The following is a 20,600-nucleotide window of genomic DNA, read 5'->3' as shown; positions in this document are numbered from 1 at the left end:
ACAGCTGTCCATGGAAGCGCAGGTTAATTCTGTGTCCAGGGCGGCTGTCTACCAGCTCCATCTGGTACGCAGGCTGAGACCCTACCTGCCCGCAGACTGTCTTGTCAGAGTGGTGCATGCTCTGGTTATCTCCCGCTTGGACTACTGCAATGCGCTCTACGTGGGGCTACCTTTGAAGGTGACCCGGAAACTGCAATTAATCCAGAATGCGGCAGCTAGACTGGTGACTGGGAGTGGCCGCCGGGACCACATAACACCGGTCCTGAGAGATCTGCATTGGCTCCCAGTACGTTTCCGAACACAATTCAAAGTGTTGGTGTTGACCTTTAAAGCCCTAAACGGCCTCGGTCCTGTATACCTGAAGGAGCGTCTCCACCCCCATCATTCAGCCCGGACACTGAGATCCAGCGCCGAGGGCCTTCTGGCGGTTCCCTCACTGCGAGAAGCAAAACTACAGGGAACCAGGCAGAGGGCCTTCTCGGTAGTGGCGCCCGCCCTGTGGAACGCCCTCCCGTCAGAAGTCAAGGGAATAAACAACTACCTGACATTCAGAAAACACCTAAAGGCAGCCCTGTTTAGGGAAGTTTTTAATTTGTGACTCTGTATTGTATTTTGATATTTGTTGGAGGCCGCCCAGAGTGGCTGGGGAGACCCGGCCAGATGGGCGGGGTATAAATAATAAATTATTATTATTATTATTATTATTATAACCAGGGCTTTTTTTCCAGCCAGAGCTAACTGGAGCTCAGCTCCAGCACCTCTCAGGTGGGCGCCATTGTCACTCTAGGAGAACAAGGAGAAGTTCATGGTGAGCTCTGGCACCTCTTTTTTTCTAGAAAAATAGCACCGTGTATAACCTCTCTGCAAACAAATCAAAACAAATCCTTACTAAATAGCCAATATTGCCTAATCTTCCTGTGAACAAATCAGAATCAATGCTCAATAAATAGGTTGGGTGGCATTCAGCTAAGTTTGACTCATAGTAGGCCCATTGAAAATAATAAGAAGTTAGTAATGTTCATCAATTGCAACAGGTCCATTCTGAATTAAATCTAGTTGACTATTGTCTGTTCTCTGTTAAACCCATCTGTTAAAGGCCTTCACTGCCTCACCTAGCTCTGTTGAAAAGGAGAAATAAAAATGACAATCCTCTGAATACTGACAGCACCTTACTCCAGATCCCCTGGTGTCAATAGATGTTGACTGTCATCAAGCTAATATTCATTCCACTATCTTCACTTACATCAATGTTATCTTCAATCACAGTACAGTTGTACTTTGGATCCCGAATGCCTTGCGAGTTGAACGTTTTGGCTCCCAAATGCTGCAAACCTGGAAGTGAGTGTTCCGGTTTGCGAACGTTCTTTGGAACCCGAACATCCAACGCGACTTCTGCGGCTTCTGATTGGCTGCAGGAGCTTCCTGCAGCCAATTGGAAGCCGCACGTTGGTTTCCGAACATTCTGACTTCTGGAACGGATTCCGTTCGACTTCCGAGGTACCACTGTACTGTTATCCACCATCAGTATTATTACCTACAGTTGTTACTTAGTATTCAAGTAAAAAGGTCGCTGAAGCAAAGATACCCAAGTGATTATAGAAAGACTGCATAATTGCAAAACAAAACTGTACTTTGAAGAAGGAAGCAGATGCCAGGTATACTTGAGCCAGTTTGGTGTAGTGGTTAAGAGCGGCAGACTCGTAATCTGGGGAACCGGGTTCGTGTCTGCACTCCTCCACATGCAGCTGCTGGGTGACCTTGGGCTAGTCACACTTCTCTGAAGTCTCTCAGCCCCACTCACCTCACAGAGTGTTTGTTGTGGGGGAGGAAGGGAAAGGAGAATGTTAGCCGCTTTGAGACTCCTTCGGGTAGTGAAAAGCGGGATATCAAATCCAAACTCTTCTTCTTCTTCTTCTTCTTGTGATATGAGGTCTGTGGGGCATGCAGACTAAAGCAAGAGGCCTTATCTTCGTTAGCCAGTCCTCACTCTTGAACCTGGAGGTCTGGCCAGTTACTGTTTGAAACAGGTAAAAGCAGGAATGAGCAGCTGGTGGCCCTTTAAGCTGTGCTTGGACTTTCAACTCCCATCAACCCCAGCCAGCATAGGGTAACAGGAGTTGCAGTCTGGCAGACTGCACATTTCCTCATCCTTTGTCTCAAGTGTGCTTTAGTTGCCTAAATGCCTTTGGAACTGTTATTGGTGTGGTTCATTCCTATATACTTTAGTGGACAAGCTGAATGATGTAATTGGTTTATGTATTCATTAATTGATTTGTGAGGATGGGGGGGGGAGGAGGAGGGGCTTTTAAGGCATAGCTCTCACAAAGCAGGTTACCTCAATCAATAACAATTTATTCGACCGTCAGTCAGAACACAATCATCCATACAAATTTTAAAAACCTGAGACAACTCAGAGGGGTTTACACTAAAACATACAGTAAAAGTAAATTATACATAAAAACCCATATCGATACCATCGATTTTGACCTTACGCTGTTTAAGGGCCAAAAAAAGAAATTTGGCCACCTCAAAAGTTGTGGTGCCAGTAAAATTATTCAGCAAAAACGAAACCTGACATTCTCCATCTACCAGGCTAAGGTGGCCTAAGAGTGGAGCTATCAGTTTCTGTCTAAGAGCAACATAAAATGGGCAGGTCAGGAGAATGTGTTCGGTTGATTCAACCTTTCCCGAGGCACAGGGACAGACCCTCAGAGCATATGGGACTCCCTTATATCTTCCCAACAGGACCTCTGTTTCCAGGACGTTTAATCTTGCTGCTGTGAGGAGTCTGCGATATTCTACATATTGGATTTCCACCAGGTAAGGGGCTGGTGAATTCCGGAAGATCTGCTCCCCCAAAAACATCCCTGGTTTCACACAAGCAATGTCCTCTTGTCTTGCAATGTCCCTCAGTCTTTGAGAGATCACAGCTTTGGCATGAGAGAATGTCATGGACTCCAGAAAGAGCTGTGACAGTCCGCAAGTCTGCACTTCGTTTAAAATCTCTTTTTCCCACATAGATTGGAAATCATCCCTTAGTATCAGGGGTGCCATGCCTACCGGGTTAAAACAAAGTTTAAGCCATAACCAAAGCTTGGTCTTTAGGGCCACATATCGAAAGGCTTGCCAACCCACTTCTAATCTCATGACTGCACCCGCTACAGACGGGGGAATCCTGAGAATAGCTCTGAGAAATCGAGTTTGGACAGCTTCCAATCTAAGAAAGTCCCTGCGTGTTCCCAAAGATATGCCCGCCAACATAAGAGGGAGAACTTTCATTTGAAAGAGCCTCAAGGCAACTTTCACAGATTGGGCCTGGTTCTTAGCATATAAAGATCTGATCATCATGGCTGCTTTAGAGGCATTAGCAAATATATACTCTTTATGAGCTACAAAGGACCTATTTGATCGGATCACTTGGCCCAAATATTTAAAGCTGTTAACCTGTTCCAGTGTAATACCATTCATTGACCACGAGAGCAATTTTGGTCGAGCAGAGCAAACCATAACCTTAGTCTTAGCATAATTTAGTTGCAGCTCATGTTGTACACAGTATTCATGAAGTGCTACTAACATTCTCCTCAACCCAATCGGGGATCTAGCCAAAAGTGCGGCATCATCTGCGTACAGGAGGACATTTAGAGGCCGGCCAGCTAATTTGGGAGGATGGTAAGCATTGTTGGCCATATGGGCCACCAATGAATTAATGTTGAACAGAGCAGGGGCCAAAAGGCAGCCCTGTCTTACTCCCCTGGAGGTGGCAATAGGGTTAGAAACTAAACCCTTGTTATCTATCCTGACTCTCAGGAAGGTGTTCGAGTGGAGATTAATTATCAGAAGGAGAAGACGACGATCAATTGTTGTAGCAGCCAGTTTTGTCCATAGCTTTTTTCTGGAAATCCGATCAAAGGCCTGTTTAAAGTCAATAAAGGCCACATGCAGGGTTTTAGGAGTTTTGTCTGCGTACTTTTCAGCAGGTTACCTAACTTTTACTTCCCACAAAAGCATTTGTTGCTAAGCTTGAACTTTTCGGCGGGCATCTAGTTTTCAGTGTGCAGAATGTATATTGTTATGAGTTTGCAGGGGGTAGGAGGTATGCCTGAGACCCTTCTGGATCCAGAAAATGCTAAAATCTAAGCAGGGATTCAAATTGTTGAAAGAGCCAAGCAAGTTTATTGGTAATGGCCCTCTAGGTTTGGGCTATTAAGGTAACAGAGGGTGTGGCTCTGTGCCAGATAGTAAACAGGTGGGCCCCGCTCCCTCAACTCACTGGTAGTTAGAAAGACAAAGGCCAGAATGGAGAGTTGCGTGCGTGAGCTAGAAACTAGAAGCCAGAAGGCTGCAGGCTGGGCAGCTAGGAGACAGAACCATGCCTGATTTCTTTTGGAATCCAAGGATGTGGCTATGAGCGAAGCAAGACCCTCTTGGGGTGTTAATGCTGTGAACCCTTCCAACACAGGCTCAGGTTGTATATATGTGTAAATAAACCATATAACATTAAGATACCACTGTCCCTCACTCTGAAGGAACCCCTAGAATCTTGCACCGCTCAGAGATTGGTGTGGTATGCAGAAATATGATATGGGTGACTTCAAGAGGTGGACAGTCCAATTCATTCCCTGCCACCCTTATTCACTCACCCAATCTTCAGTCAGGAGGGTATAAGGAACAGGTTAAATCCTTGCTCGCCCAATGGTGGTCTTTGCTACCCCTTCATTCCCATTGACTTTGAGTTGTCCCAATAGATGGAGCCTTCAATAGTGTAATTTCCCACTTCCATTCTGAAGTGGTTCAGAGTTTTACCTCATGATTCCCTCCTTGTAAACGCCGAGCCCAATTCTGATTTTATTTCCCCATGCAAGTGTGTTTCAAGATTACTTCAAAACGTGATTTCTCGGCATGAGTGACACCGAAATCAGATTTCTCATATGCATTGCACTGAAATGAAAGCATGTGTCTCAGAGGGTATGCATTTCTTTAGAACGTCCTTCAATAATATTCTGCCTCCAAGAATGTTCTTTACTCCTCCCTGGTACAGTACTTTTAGCTACACAACTTACAAATCTTCTTTAACTGATCCTTATTTTAAAACCCTATTCAGATCAGTTTATGACATTTAAGCACAATGAAATGATTCTTTTAAACTTTTTAGTACCCCCCCAAAAAAGTGTTAAACATTTTTTCTACCAACACTATATGTAGGCTGTGGTGACCATTTATTTTGTTTTAAATATCAGCACAGCTTAATATCGCAGAAAAATAATAAATAAATGGCCATGACTTGTATATGTACCAAAATTTAAAATATACTGTTTGAGCCTCTAGTAGTGCATTAAAAAGTAATCTGCACAAAAAACAAATCTCTCTTCCCTCAGAATACCCATGCGGCTCTGTGACGGCTTATCTGATTAATGGTGCTGCCTAGAAAACAGGAGCTATATAAATGCCTTTGTTTACTGTAGAGCCATTAATGACTTATTTCCTTTCCTTTTTCCACAAAGATGCTGGCAATTGTGGATAGATAGATAACGACCCACAAAACACTCTTCCACCTACACATGCACCTTCCAGACATCCATGCAATAGAAGAGAGGCCTCCTTTCATTCTGTTCCTGCTTCCAGCAGTGGATCACTGGACTTGCGTTACCTTCCTCACCTGCACTGATTGGTGGGGATGGGGATGGGCTCCTTACCTTCAGCCCACTAGGGAACACTGCGACGTTGTGCTTAAGAGTGAGCTCTGGTTCATTCATAGTCATATTGTCTTATGGCAGCCATTACAGTTAGTAGCTACAAGGAATGCTCTTGACAATCCTGAGCTCATCCGCTCCATGCTTGCAGTCAATTCTATGCCTGGCGGTAGTAGCTTGTCGTACTCCTTTCCCAATTTTGAACCAATCGGATATGGAATAACTGATTGGTTCAAAATTGGGAAAGGAGTACGACAAGGCTGTATATTGTCTCCCTGCTTATTTAACTTATATGCAGAATTCATCATGCGAAAGGCTGGGCTGGATGAATCCCAAACCAGAATTAAGATTGCCGGAAAAAATATCAACAACCTCAGATATGCTGATGATACAACCTTGATGGCAGAAAGTGAGGAGGAATTGAAGAAACTTTTAATGAGGGTGAAAGAGGAAAGCACAAAATATGGTCTGAAGCTCAACATCAAAAAAACTAAGATCATGGCCACTGGTCCCATCACCTCCTGGCAAATAGAAGGGGAAGAAATGGAGGCAGTGAGAGATTTCACTTTCTTGGGTTCCATGATCACTGCAGATGGTGACAGCAGTCACGAAATTAGAAGATGCCTGCTTCTTGGGAGAAAAGCAATGACAAACCTAGACAGCATCTTAAAAAGCAAAGACATCACCTTGCCGACAAAGGTCTGTATAGTTAAAGCTATGGTTTTCCCAGTAGTAATGTACGGAAGTGAGAGCTGGACCATCAAGAAGGCTGATCGCCGAAGAATTGATGCTTTTGAATTATGGTGCTGGAGGAGACTCTTGAGAGTCCCATGGACTGCAAAAAGATCAAACATATCCATTCTTAAGGAAATCGGCCCTGAGTGCTCAATAGAAGGACAGATCCTGAAGTTGAGGCTCCAGTACTTTGGCCACCTCATGAGAAGAGAAGACTCCCTAGAAAAAACCCTGATGTTGGGAAAGATGGAGGGCACAAGGAGAAGGGGACGACAGAGGATGAGTTGGTTGGACAGTGTTCTCGAAGCTACTAACATGAGTTTGGCCAAACTGCGGGAGGCAGTGAAGGATAGGCGTGCCTGGCATGCTCTGGTCCATGGGGTCACGAAGAGTCGGACATGACTGAACGACTGAACAACAACAACAAGTAGCTGCCAGTTGCCAGATTAAGCTTTGGCATGCCACCACAAGAACAACTTTCATTAACATTTGCCATGACACACTGAAGGTTAAATCCTGCATGTGGTTAAATCCTGCATGTCGTAGCAAAGGCATGTGGGAAGCAAGCCATGGGCAAGCCAAGAACAACTCATGGCTGTATTATAACTGGGTGTCTTATCACATGCAACAAGGATGGAGTCACTTCTTGCTTGCTTTCGTGAGGCTTCTTTTAGCAACCCTTAGGAACTCCCCCACAAGGATTCTTTGGTTCCTACAAAGCATTAAGCGGTCAGAGGGCTGGCGCTCAACAGTCATTTACAACTTTCAGAACAATGCGACCTGTAATAGTCCGGGCGGGTGTGGGGGACTCCCTGGTCCTGAATGGGGTAACTGTGCCCCTGAAGGACCAGGTGCGCAGCCTGGGAGTCATTTTGGACTCACAGCTGTCCATGGAAGCGCAGGTTAATTCTGTGTCCAGGGCGGCTGTCTACCAGCTCCATCTGGTACGCAGGCTGAGACCCTACCTGCCCGCAGACTGTCTTGTCAGAGTGGTGCATGCTCTGGTTATCTCCCGCTTGGACTACTGCAATGCGCTCTACGTGGGGCTACCTTTGAAGGTGACCCGGAAACTGCAATTAATCCAGAATGCGGCAGCTAGACTGGTGACTGGGAGTGGCCGCCGGGACCACATAACACCGGTCCTGAGAGATCTGCATTGGCTCCCAGTACGTTTCCGAACACAATTCAAAGTGTTGGTGTTGACCTTTAAAGCCCTAAACGGCCTCGGTCCTGTATACCTGAAGGAGCGTCTCCACCCCCATCATTCAGCCCGGACACTGAGATCCAGCGCCGAGGGCCTTCTGGCGGTTCCCTCACTGCGAGAAGCAAAACTACAGGGAACCAGGCAGAGGGCCTTCTCGGTAGTGGCGCCCGCCCTGTGGAACGCCCTCCCGTCAGAAGTCAAGGGAATAAACAACTACCTGACATTCAGAAAACACCTAAAGGCAGCCCTGTTTAGGGAAGTTTTTAATTTGTGACTCTGTATTGTATTTTGATATTTGTTGGAGGCCGCCCAGAGTGGCTGGGGAGACCCGGCCAGATGGGCGGGGTATAAATAATAAATTATTATTATTATTATTATTATTATAACCAGGGCTTTTTTTCCAGCCAGAGCTAACTGGAGCTCAGCTCCAGCACCTCTCAGGTGGGCGCCATTGTCACTCTAGGAGAACAAGGAGAAGTTCATGGTGAGCTCTGGCACCTCTTTTTTTCTAGAAAAATAGCACCGTGTATAACCTCTCTGCAAACAAATCAAAACAAATCCTTACTAAATAGCCAATATTGCCTAATCTTCCTGTGAACAAATCAGAATCAATGCTCAATAAATAGGTTGGGTGGCATTCAGCTAAGTTTGACTCATAGTAGGCCCATTGAAAATAATAAGAAGTTAGTAATGTTCATCAATTGCAACAGGTCCATTCTGAATTAAATCTAGTTGACTATTGTCTGTTCTCTGTTAAACCCATCTGTTAAAGGCCTTCACTGCCTCACCTAGCTCTGTTGAAAAGGAGAAATAAAAATGACAATCCTCTGAATACTGACAGCACCTTACTCCAGATCCCCTGGTGTCAATAGATGTTGACTGTCATCAAGCTAATATTCATTCCACTATCTTCACTTACATCAATGTTATCTTCAATCACAGTACAGTTGTACTTTGGATCCCGAATGCCTTGCGAGTTGAACGTTTTGGCTCCCAAATGCTGCAAACCTGGAAGTGAGTGTTCCGGTTTGCGAACGTTCTTTGGAACCCGAACATCCAACGCGACTTCTGCGGCTTCTGATTGGCTGCAGGAGCTTCCTGCAGCCAATTGGAAGCCGCACGTTGGTTTCCGAACATTCTGACTTCTGGAACGGATTCCGTTCGACTTCCGAGGTACCACTGTACTGTTATCCACCATCAGTATTATTACCTACAGTTGTTACTTAGTATTCAAGTAAAAAGGTCGCTGAAGCAAAGATACCCAAGTGATTATAGAAAGACTGCATAATTGCAAAACAAAACTGTACTTTGAAGAAGGAAGCAGATGCCAGGTATACTTGAGCCAGTTTGGTGTAGTGGTTAAGAGCGGCAGACTCGTAATCTGGGGAACCGGGTTCGTGTCTGCACTCCTCCACATGCAGCTGCTGGGTGACCTTGGGCTAGTCACACTTCTCTGAAGTCTCTCAGCCCCACTCACCTCACAGAGTGTTTGTTGTGGGGGAGGAAGGGAAAGGAGAATGTTAGCCGCTTTGAGACTCCTTCGGGTAGTGAAAAGCGGGATATCAAATCCAAACTCTTCTTCTTCTTCTTCTTCTTGTGATATGAGGTCTGTGGGGCATGCAGACTAAAGCAAGAGGCCTTATCTTCGTTAGCCAGTCCTCACTCTTGAACCTGGAGGTCTGGCCAGTTACTGTTTGAAACAGGTAAAAGCAGGAATGAGCAGCTGGTGGCCCTTTAAGCTGTGCTTGGACTTTCAACTCCCATCAACCCCAGCCAGCATAGGGTAACAGGAGTTGCAGTCTGGCAGACTGCACATTTCCTCATCCTTTGTCTCAAGTGTGCTTTAGTTGCCTAAATGCCTTTGGAACTGTTATTGGTGTGGTTCATTCCTATATACTTTAGTGGACAAGCTGAATGATGTAATTGGTTTATGTATTCATTAATTGATTTGTGAGGATGGGGGGGGGAGGAGGAGGGGCTTTTAAGGCATAGCTCTCACAAAGCAGGTTACCTCAATCAATAACAATTTATTCGACCGTCAGTCAGAACACAATCATCCATACAAATTTTAAAAACCTGAGACAACTCAGAGGGGTTTACACTAAAACATACAGTAAAAGTAAATTATACATAAAAACCCATATCGATACCATCGATTTTGACCTTACGCTGTTTAAGGGCCAAAAAAAGAAATTTGGCCACCTCAAAAGTTGTGGTGCCAGTAAAATTATTCAGCAAAAACGAAACCTGACATTCTCCATCTACCAGGCTAAGGTGGCCTAAGAGTGGAGCTATCAGTTTCTGTCTAAGAGCAACATAAAATGGGCAGGTCAGGAGAATGTGTTCGGTTGATTCAACCTTTCCCGAGGCACAGGGACAGACCCTCAGAGCATATGGGACTCCCTTATATCTTCCCAACAGGACCTCTGTTTCCAGGACGTTTAATCTTGCTGCTGTGAGGAGTCTGCGATATTCTACATATTGGATTTCCACCAGGTAAGGGGCTGGTGAATTCCGGAAGATCTGCTCCCCCAAAAACATCCCTGGTTTCACACAAGCAATGTCCTCTTGTCTTGCAATGTCCCTCAGTCTTTGAGAGATCACAGCTTTGGCATGAGAGAATGTCATGGACTCCAGAAAGAGCTGTGACAGTCCGCAAGTCTGCACTTCGTTTAAAATCTCTTTTTCCCACATAGATTGGAAATCATCCCTTAGTATCAGGGGTGCCATGCCTACCGGGTTAAAACAAAGTTTAAGCCATAACCAAAGCTTGGTCTTTAGGGCCACATATCGAAAGGCTTGCCAACCCACTTCTAATCTCATGACTGCACCCGCTACAGACGGGGGAATCCTGAGAATAGCTCTGAGAAATCGAGTTTGGACAGCTTCCAATCTAAGAAAGTCCCTGCGTGTTCCCAAAGATATGCCCGCCAACATAAGAGGGAGAACTTTCATTTGAAAGAGCCTCAAGGCAACTTTCACAGATTGGGCCTGGTTCTTAGCATATAAAGATCTGATCATCATGGCTGCTTTAGAGGCATTAGCAAATATATACTCTTTATGAGCTACAAAGGACCTATTTGATCGGATCACTTGGCCCAAATATTTAAAGCTGTTAACCTGTTCCAGTGTAATACCATTCATTGACCACGAGAGCAATTTTGGTCGAGCAGAGCAAACCATAACCTTAGTCTTAGCATAATTTAGTTGCAGCTCATGTTGTACACAGTATTCATGAAGTGCTACTAACATTCTCCTCAACCCAATCGGGGATCTAGCCAAAAGTGCGGCATCATCTGCGTACAGGAGGACATTTAGAGGCCGGCCAGCTAATTTGGGAGGATGGTAAGCATTGTTGGCCATATGGGCCACCAATGAATTAATGTTGAACAGAGCAGGGGCCAAAAGGCAGCCCTGTCTTACTCCCCTGGAGGTGGCAATAGGGTTAGAAACTAAACCCTTGTTATCTATCCTGACTCTCAGGAAGGTGTTCGAGTGGAGATTAATTATCAGAAGGAGAAGACGACGATCAATTGTTGTAGCAGCCAGTTTTGTCCATAGCTTTTTTCTGGAAATCCGATCAAAGGCCTGTTTAAAGTCAATAAAGGCCACATGCAGGGTTTTAGGAGTTTTGTCTGCGTACTTTTCAGCAGGTTACCTAACTTTTACTTCCCACAAAAGCATTTGTTGCTAAGCTTGAACTTTTCGGCGGGCATCTAGTTTTCAGTGTGCAGAATGTATATTGTTATGAGTTTGCAGGGGGTAGGAGGTATGCCTGAGACCCTTCTGGATCCAGAAAATGCTAAAATCTAAGCAGGGATTCAAATTGTTGAAAGAGCCAAGCAAGTTTATTGGTAATGGCCCTCTAGGTTTGGGCTATTAAGGTAACAGAGGGTGTGGCTCTGTGCCAGATAGTAAACAGGTGGGCCCCGCTCCCTCAACTCACTGGTAGTTAGAAAGACAAAGGCCAGAATGGAGAGTTGCGTGCGTGAGCTAGAAACTAGAAGCCAGAAGGCTGCAGGCTGGGCAGCTAGGAGACAGAACCATGCCTGATTTCTTTTGGAATCCAAGGATGTGGCTATGAGCGAAGCAAGACCCTCTTGGGGTGTTAATGCTGTGAACCCTTCCAACACAGGCTCAGGTTGTATATATGTGTAAATAAACCATATAACATTAAGATACCACTGTCCCTCACTCTGAAGGAACCCCTAGAATCTTGCACCGCTCAGAGATTGGTGTGGTATGCAGAAATATGATATGGGTGACTTCAAGAGGTGGACAGTCCAATTCATTCCCTGCCACCCTTATTCACTCACCCAATCTTCAGTCAGGAGGGTATAAGGAACAGGTTAAATCCTTGCTCGCCCAATGGTGGTCTTTGCTACCCCTTCATTCCCATTGACTTTGAGTTGTCCCAATAGATGGAGCCTTCAATAGTGTAATTTCCCACTTCCATTCTGAAGTGGTTCAGAGTTTTACCTCATGATTCCCTCCTTGTAAACGCCGAGCCCAATTCTGATTTTATTTCCCCATGCAAGTGTGTTTCAAGATTACTTCAAAACGTGATTTCTCGGCATGAGTGACACCGAAATCAGATTTCTCATATGCATTGCACTGAAATGAAAGCATGTGTCTCAGAGGGTATGCATTTCTTTAGAACGTCCTTCAATAATATTCTGCCTCCAAGAATGTTCTTTACTCCTCCCTGGTACAGTACTTTTAGCTACACAACTTACAAATCTTCTTTAACTGATCCTTATTTTAAAACCCTATTCAGATCAGTTTATGACATTTAAGCACAATGAAATGATTCTTTTAAACTTTTTAGTACCCCCCCAAAAAAGTGTTAAACATTTTTTCTACCAACACTATATGTAGGCTGTGGTGACCATTTATTTTGTTTTAAATATCAGCACAGCTTAATATCGCAGAAAAATAATAAATAAATGGCCATGACTTGTATATGTACCAAAATTTAAAATATACTGTTTGAGCCTCTAGTAGTGCATTAAAAAGTAATCTGCACAAAAAACAAATCTCTCTTCCCTCAGAATACCCATGCGGCTCTGTGACGGCTTATCTGATTAATGGTGCTGCCTAGAAAACAGGAGCTATATAAATGCCTTTGTTTACTGTAGAGCCATTAATGACTTATTTCCTTTCCTTTTTCCACAAAGATGCTGGCAATTGTGGATAGATAGATAACGACCCACAAAACACTCTTCCACCTACACATGCACCTTCCAGACATCCATGCAATAGAAGAGAGGCCTCCTTTCATTCTGTTCCTGCTTCCAGCAGTGGATCACTGGACTTGCGTTACCTTCCTCACCTGCACTGATTGGTGGGGATGGGGATGGGCTCCTTACCTTCAGCCCACTAGGGAACACTGCGACGTTGTGCTTAAGAGTGAGCTCTGGTTCATTCATAGTCATATTGTCTTATGGCAGCCATTACAGTTAGTAGCTACAAGGAATGCTCTTGACAATCCTGAGCTCATCCGCTCCATGCTTGCAGTCAATTCTATGCCTGGCGGTAGTAGCTTGTCGTACTCCTTTCCCAATTTTGAACCAATCGGATATGGAATAACTGATTGGTTCAAAATTGGGAAAGGAGTACGACAAGGCTGTATATTGTCTCCCTGCTTATTTAACTTATATGCAGAATTCATCATGCGAAAGGCTGGGCTGGATGAATCCCAAACCAGAATTAAGATTGCCGGAAAAAATATCAACAACCTCAGATATGCTGATGATACAACCTTGATGGCAGAAAGTGAGGAGGAATTGAAGAAACTTTTAATGAGGGTGAAAGAGGAAAGCACAAAATATGGTCTGAAGCTCAACATCAAAAAAACTAAGATCATGGCCACTGGTCCCATCACCTCCTGGCAAATAGAAGGGGAAGAAATGGAGGCAGTGAGAGATTTCACTTTCTTGGGTTCCATGATCACTGCAGATGGTGACAGCAGTCACGAAATTAGAAGATGCCTGCTTCTTGGGAGAAAAGCAATGACAAACCTAGACAGCATCTTAAAAAGCAAAGACATCACCTTGCCGACAAAGGTCTGTATAGTTAAAGCTATGGTTTTCCCAGTAGTAATGTACGGAAGTGAGAGCTGGACCATCAAGAAGGCTGATCGCCGAAGAATTGATGCTTTTGAATTATGGTGCTGGAGGAGACTCTTGAGAGTCCCATGGACTGCAAAAAGATCAAACATATCCATTCTTAAGGAAATCGGCCCTGAGTGCTCAATAGAAGGACAGATCCTGAAGTTGAGGCTCCAGTACTTTGGCCACCTCATGAGAAGAGAAGACTCCCTAGAAAAAACCCTGATGTTGGGAAAGATGGAGGGCACAAGGAGAAGGGGACGACAGAGGATGAGTTGGTTGGACAGTGTTCTCGAAGCTACTAACATGAGTTTGGCCAAACTGCGGGAGGCAGTGAAGGATAGGCGTGCCTGGCATGCTCTGGTCCATGGGGTCACGAAGAGTCGGACATGACTGAACGACTGAACAACAACAACAAGTAGCTGCCAGTTGCCAGATTAAGCTTTGGCATGCCACCACAAGAACAACTTTCATTAACATTTGCCATGACACACTGAAGGTTAAATCCTGCATGTGGTTAAATCCTGCATGTCGTAGCAAAGGCATGTGGGAAGCAAGCCATGGGCAAGCCAAGAACAACTCATGGCTGTATTATAACTGGGTGTCTTATCACATGCAACAAGGATGGAGTCACTTCTTGCTTGCTTTCGTGAGGCTTCTTTTAGCAACCCTTAGGAACTCCCCCACAAGGATTCTTTGGTTCCTACAAAGCATTAAGCGGTCAGAGGGCTGGCGCTCAACAGTCATTTACAACTTTCAGAACAATGCGACCTGTAATAATTCAGAAAGTTCATGTCGCGTGTCTTACCTTAAGCTTCGCCAGGAGAAGTTCATGATCTTGTAGTAATTTTTTGGTCTCTTCTTGATTGCTGCCGATTTCTAATAAATTTGGTACTGATTCAGCCAGCTGGAGCTGCACCCAATCCCCACACTAAAAACGCAAACAGAAACATTGTCCTAAGAACCATTTCTCCAAATATTTGTATGACGTGTGTGTGTGTGCATGATCCAACTCAAAAACTAATGGTCATGCACTTAGTAAAGTTTAGTCTTTTGATTTAATCCATGCAATGGCTTGTGAGGTCTAATGAACCATGTTTTAGGAGAGGAAGCATGCAACATCCTCTCTGCGCCTCAGATATATAGGGCAAGGTCATAGCTCAGTGGTCCAGCATCAGCTGTGCGTGCAGAAGGTTCAATCCCTGACATCTCTAGGTAGCACTGGGAATTTCCCCAGTCTGAAAACCTGGAGAGACTGTGCAGACCAGCCTTTTTCGATCTTTGGTCCCCAGATGTTGTTGGACTATAACTCCCATCATCCCTGACCACTGGTCCAGTGAGCTAGGAATGATGGGAGTTGTAGTCCAACAACATCTGGGGACCCAAGTTTGAGAAAGGCTGGTGTAGACAACACTGAACTAGATGGACCAATGGTCTGATTCTGTGTACAGCTGCTTCCTGTATTCCTATATTGTTGAATTACTTGTGCTGAAAATGGCGCAGTGCTTCAGTGTGAAGCTAAACTGTTCAAGTAAAGATTTTCAATATGACTTTTCAATTTCTGAAGTGGAGATTGATATGTGCAACATAGAGGCATTAATTATTTGTCCATGCATTAACATCAGAACAATTCCTTCAAAGAATTCCCTCCGAACAAGTCAGATCAAATGCACTTTGTATATTCTGGATGCAATCTTTAAATAATACAAGAAAACAAAACCAGAGTCCGTATTTCAAATCAATACAGTTACAAATCAGTAAAGATTGTCCTGGTTATGTTACCAGGCTGTTTGTTTAATTCATTTCAATTTAAAGTTCTGTTTTCTTCAAATGAAGAGTATACACTTTCTTCAAGACTATTTCAGTGATGCTTACTTTATGCACAAAAAAATTGAAACCTCCCCTCTCCCATCCTTCGTAATGAAAATTAATGCACACTCCCTTATGTCAACCACTCTGTGCAGAAATCAAAGCTGAAATGATCAGACTCTGAGCTAGTCAGTGGTTCTGAGCTATAAGCAGAAGTGTTTAGAGCCCTTAAGCTTACCTTCAATATAGCTATGATGATTTTGCAGTCTCCAGCCTGAACCAGAACTGAACTAACGGTTGTCGTGGAAGGTGGACCGTCAGAACTGTCATTGCTAGACATGATGTTGTTGTAGTAGCAGCGGAACCGGGCTTCATGCGAAAAGGTTCCTTCTCCGGAGCTGTGTGAATCGGCTGGTCATTCCGAAAGGCAACGAACAAGGGTACTTGGCTTCATTCCGCAAAAGAGCTCAGCTAACACCGATTGCTCTGCCAAAAGGAAAGAACACGAGGTTAAAAATAGACGCCCCCATTGAGTTTATCTTTCTTGAGAGAGGCCAGGGCGGGGGGGGGGCGGAGAGGAGAGGTGACACACCCCTACTTTCGTAGCTTTAAACTGCTGTTGCTGTCTGGCCCCTATAAATACCAGTCTTATAAAATGCCTTGTAAGACTCTGACATCCTCTGTTTGCTAGTAATGAAGTGCTACACACTCCATAAAAAAAAGAAACAATAGCTTTCTCCGAGTATTTAATAACTACTGTGCCTCAGGCCTTATGCCTCAGACCAAACAATCGTCCAAGTGTGATAAAATCTTCAAACAATGTCCATATATAAGTGTGTGTGTGGAGAGAGAGAGAGAGAGAGAGAGAGAGAGAGAGCATGTGTTTATTTTCTTGCTTTGTAAAATGTTATCTGCTTTATAGTTCTGATGTAACTGCACTGGTATTACTCTTAGTAATGCAGAGCAGGCGAGAAATAGATTAAATAACTACATAAATAATAAAACATCACCCTGTCCTGCAATTAATAATAATAATAATAATAATAATAATAATAATAATAATAAACCGGGAACAACATAGATGCCTTATGGCAGATACAGTTGTACCTCGGGTTATGTCCGCTTCGGGTTACGTTTTTCGGGTTACGTACTCCCGTAACCCGGGAGTGTTTTTCATCATGTGCGCGGTCTGCACATGTGCAGAGCGTTCTGCGCGGTCTGCACATGCTCAAAGAGTGATATCGCCGTTCGGGTTAAGTACTTTTCGGGTTACGAACGGCACCCCGGAACCAATTAAGTACGTAACCCGAGGTACCACTGTATACCTTTGAGTCCAAAGAGTTTGGATCCAAAAGAGACATCCAAAAGAGTTGGAAGGGACCAAGAGGGTCATCTAGTCCAACCCCCTGCAATGGAGGAAACTTTTGCCCAGGGTGGGGCTCGAATCCACAACCCCGAGATTAAGGCATTTAGTGGCATTTTATCAAAGATGGGGAAGAGAGGAGTTAACTATGGTTCCCTTTGCCCAGCTTCAGACCAGGAGCGATTATTCATCGGTATTGCCTATATCTCTGTTTATTATGAGCATTACAAAACAACACCAAAAACCCCACAACAAATACTCTTAAAAAGCGCTGCTTCTTTGTTCTTAAGAGTTTAATTCTGAATATATCCTCCATCACACCTCAGAAAGTTGCAGTGACTCTTCTCCATGTGTGCAAACACAACCATCTCCCCCCACCTCCTGAAAATGGTGACCCTAAATTTTATTGTATAGGGTTTATAAACTGCCCCAAGATGCTTTCCTACTAAGCTGAGTATGCACATTTTAAATAAATAACCCTTTGTTGTAAATTGTTGACCCTCACTCAGCACTTCACTTCCTAGCAAGTAACTCCTGTATTTCCTGAAATAATAACAATATAATAATTTGTTATTTATACCCTGCCCATCTGGCTGGGTTTCCCCAGCCACTCTGAGCAGCTCCCAAAATAATAATAATAATGATGATGATGATGCGACAAAGCATCAAACATTTTAAACTTCCCCAAACAGAGCTGCCTTCAGATGTCTTCTAAAAGTCAGATAGTTGTTTATTTCCTTGACATCTGATGGGAGGGTGCCACTACTGAGAAGGCCCTCTGCCTGATTCCCTGTAGCTTCACTTTCCGCAGTGAGGGAACTGCCAGAAGGCCCTCGGAGCTGGACCTCAGTGCCCGGCTGAACGATGGGAGTGAAGACACCAGGTGATATCCAACTAAGTCATGCTCAGAGTAGACCCACTGAAATCAATGGGTCTTCTCTGAGTATTACTAGCCTTGGCAATCATCTCCTGAGTTGTGTACCTGCTCAGGGCTGACCCTTCAATTTTGATGGGTCTTTTATTCTTCATTTACTTTTTTAAAATTTGCAACTGCAGCAATTCAAATACATAACTTTAAATAACAATGATAATGATGATGATGATGAATGGTTAAAGCCTGTATTCAGAACACACAAATACTCCCAAGTATAACACAGCAAAACTGAATTTATGAGATGTCTCTTTATCAAGGCGTTTCAAAGGGGCATGGTGCCCAGCTCATTGGAATGAAACACTGTGCAAGGAAGAACATTTATTCAGCGCAGGGGGAAATCACAGACAGTGTTTTAACCATGCCACGGGGTCAGTACATTAAATCTATTGCTAGAAACACAGAGCATGCCAGAAACAGCCTGCGGTATGAGGCAACAGCTGTCTTGATTCCCTACGACAGGACAGCTGAGAAAGTGAGACTGGCGTTTAAGGCCGCAGGTCGCTTGTCAGATGACAGCATGCGCATCAAAGAAGCCCCATCAGGGGCATGTATCAATCACGCATTTTGGTGACTTATAAGAAAACTTATGTTAGACATCTTGACCCTGCAGACACTGAATGGGATTGGAATCTGCAACTCATCTGCTAATACTTCTGTTTATTATTTAATAGTTATGTGCTGGCCTTCTATTTCAGGGTTTTTTAAAACAACAACAATTAAATCACGAGAAAAAGAATCCCTCTGTATTTGTAAAGCCAAAAATCGTAATAGTTCCCCAACTCATGCTCACACATGCATGTCCATCACTTGATTTCTCTGCATGTGGCTGCTGTGCACTTGGGACTGGTTCTGACATGCATGGTCATCGCTCAACGTCCACAACTTCAGGTTGTCAACGCAGATTTGCCATCACAGTCAGGACTTGTCATAATCTCCTTAAATGCAAGGCTTTTCGATGGAGCAAGTCGACATAGCCAGTTACCAGTTATCAAGGGCACAAGAAAAAAACTAAGCGCAGAGAAATCAAACAAGCGCATGTGTGCATTTGTGACTAGCAGCTGAGGGTACGAACTCACTGCCGTGAAAAGAAATGTGTACGAGAAGACGGAAAGCAAAATTAAATTTCTGTCTATGTATCTGTGGTTTGATGGTTTTGCAAGAGCAGGTTGTGCATGTGTGAGCCAGCCCTTCCTTTAAAGAAGGGATGGGGAATCTGTGGCGCTTTAGATGTTGTTGTCCTGTCATGCCTGACCATTGGCCACATTGGCTGCTGCTGATGAGAGTTGAAGTTAACATCATTTAGAGAGCTGTTCTAAAGGCGCTGTCATCTATAACGTCTAATTTATTGCAGGGAAAGGTGATGTTAGGTAGCACAATTGTTCCAGCTCTACTATATATTGAACTGGAAAAGAGCTGGTGCTGAGATGTGCTTAAAAGCATGAAATCACCATTGGGTTGTTTCCAATGGTTGTGCTAATGGAAGGCTGTTTAAGCAACCGATTCTTCTTTCCCTATTCTGCTCTGCAGCTCCTGAAAAGCCTCTGTGGACTGTAAGGGGGCTCAACCAGATTTGCCCTTGCCCCACCGCTTTCCCCTGGGGAAACCCAAACTTTACTACTGAATCAGAGCAAACAACTGTTGTGTTTTCTCTGGATTGATGTTTGCTCTGGTTTATTACTAAAGAGCAGGTTTTCCCAGGGAACGGGGCAAGGCAAGGGCAAAAAGGCTTGGACCCATGCATATTTCTAATCCAAATAGGATGGCCTTGAATGTGTTTGTGTAGGTATTTAGTCCACCACCTAGTCCAGGCATCTGTTCAAAGCTTGTGCAGCCTCTCCTGATTCGACTGCTGCAGAAAAACAGAGATGGGTATCATCGCCAGTGGCAGACCTACATTTTTGGGGCCCTGAAGCTTGGACTGTTATGTTATGGGGTCCCTTCACAACCAGCAATGAGGTCTGTGTAACCACTTTTATTGTCTTCAACTGGGGTTGTTCCACAACAGATCACCACATTTAATCATAATCATAATCATAATAATGACTATTGAATCTCAGATTTTGGTTATAACTGCTGTACTGGATTATCTCACATGTCAAAGTCACTGGTGTGAATAAAAACGCCCCAGGCCTTATAGTTTTTGACGTGCATCTCAGAATAGGTTTACTGGACCCCAAATTTTTAAGCAATGTGGATTAAAGTCACTTCTGGGGCCCCTCCAGGATTAGGGGCCCTAAAGCTTCAGCTTCATCAGTTTTATTAAATAGTGGGTGGACATAGCAGATGACACAGTGATTCTTCAAGCAGCTCTGTTTATTCTCAGGCTGGAACAGAACTGATCTGAAGGGCTCAGCAGCCTGCTTATACAGAACTCAGCTACAAGCAACAGTAACAACTTTCTGTAGTTGCCCAATCCCTGAACGTCACTTTCAATCTCTCATTTGCATGTGTGGACCTGAGTGAGAACTGCAGCAGCATGAACTATATACACACACCCCTAGTGGCCTAGGGTGAGAACTTCAATACATAACAGGTTTCATAGCACATCCGCCCTGGGCCATGATGTAAATCTTCTAAAGACCACTATTTATGACATAGGATTCCATATAGTGCTTATGTAGAAGCAACAGAAGCTGGACAAGGTGGTCAATGCAAGTTCATCTGATAAGTAGCGTACCCCCCCCCAAAAAAAATACCACAGGCATGAAATTATGACCTAAAAATGGAGGTGAAAGCAAAAAGAGAATCTGATCAG

At 44.2% G+C, this 20,600-nt stretch overlaps 1 protein-coding gene across 6 annotated transcripts in view; it reads right to left on the bottom strand.

Moving 5' to 3' along the window:
• The window catches only part of CCDC141 (coiled-coil domain containing 141), a 117,101-nt gene extending 101,048 nt beyond the window's left edge, over nt 1–16,053 (bottom strand). For 4 of the 6 annotated variants that reach the window (XM_033167253.1, XM_033167234.1, XM_033167243.1 and 1 more), the window contains exons 1-2: nt 15,787–16,053; nt 14,548–14,670 (exon numbers count right to left, since the gene is read on the bottom strand). In XM_033167253.1, the coding sequence (XP_033023144.1) occupies nt 14,548–14,670; nt 15,787–15,888 (225 nt within the window). In that variant the 5' untranslated portion in view covers nt 15,889–16,053. The remainder of the gene's footprint in view (nt 1–14,547; nt 14,671–15,786) is intronic. The other 2 variants (XM_033167283.1, XM_033167260.1) reach the window with 1 other exon arrangement.
• Nucleotides 16,054–20,600: the final 4,547 nt, after the last annotated feature.

Source organism: Lacerta agilis, chromosome 1, assembly GCF_009819535.1.
Source record: "Lacerta agilis isolate rLacAgi1 chromosome 1, rLacAgi1.pri, whole genome shotgun sequence".
Taxonomy (NCBI): Eukaryota; Metazoa; Chordata; class Lepidosauria; order Squamata; family Lacertidae; genus Lacerta; species Lacerta agilis.
This window is presented reverse-complemented; position numbering and strand designations above follow the sequence as displayed.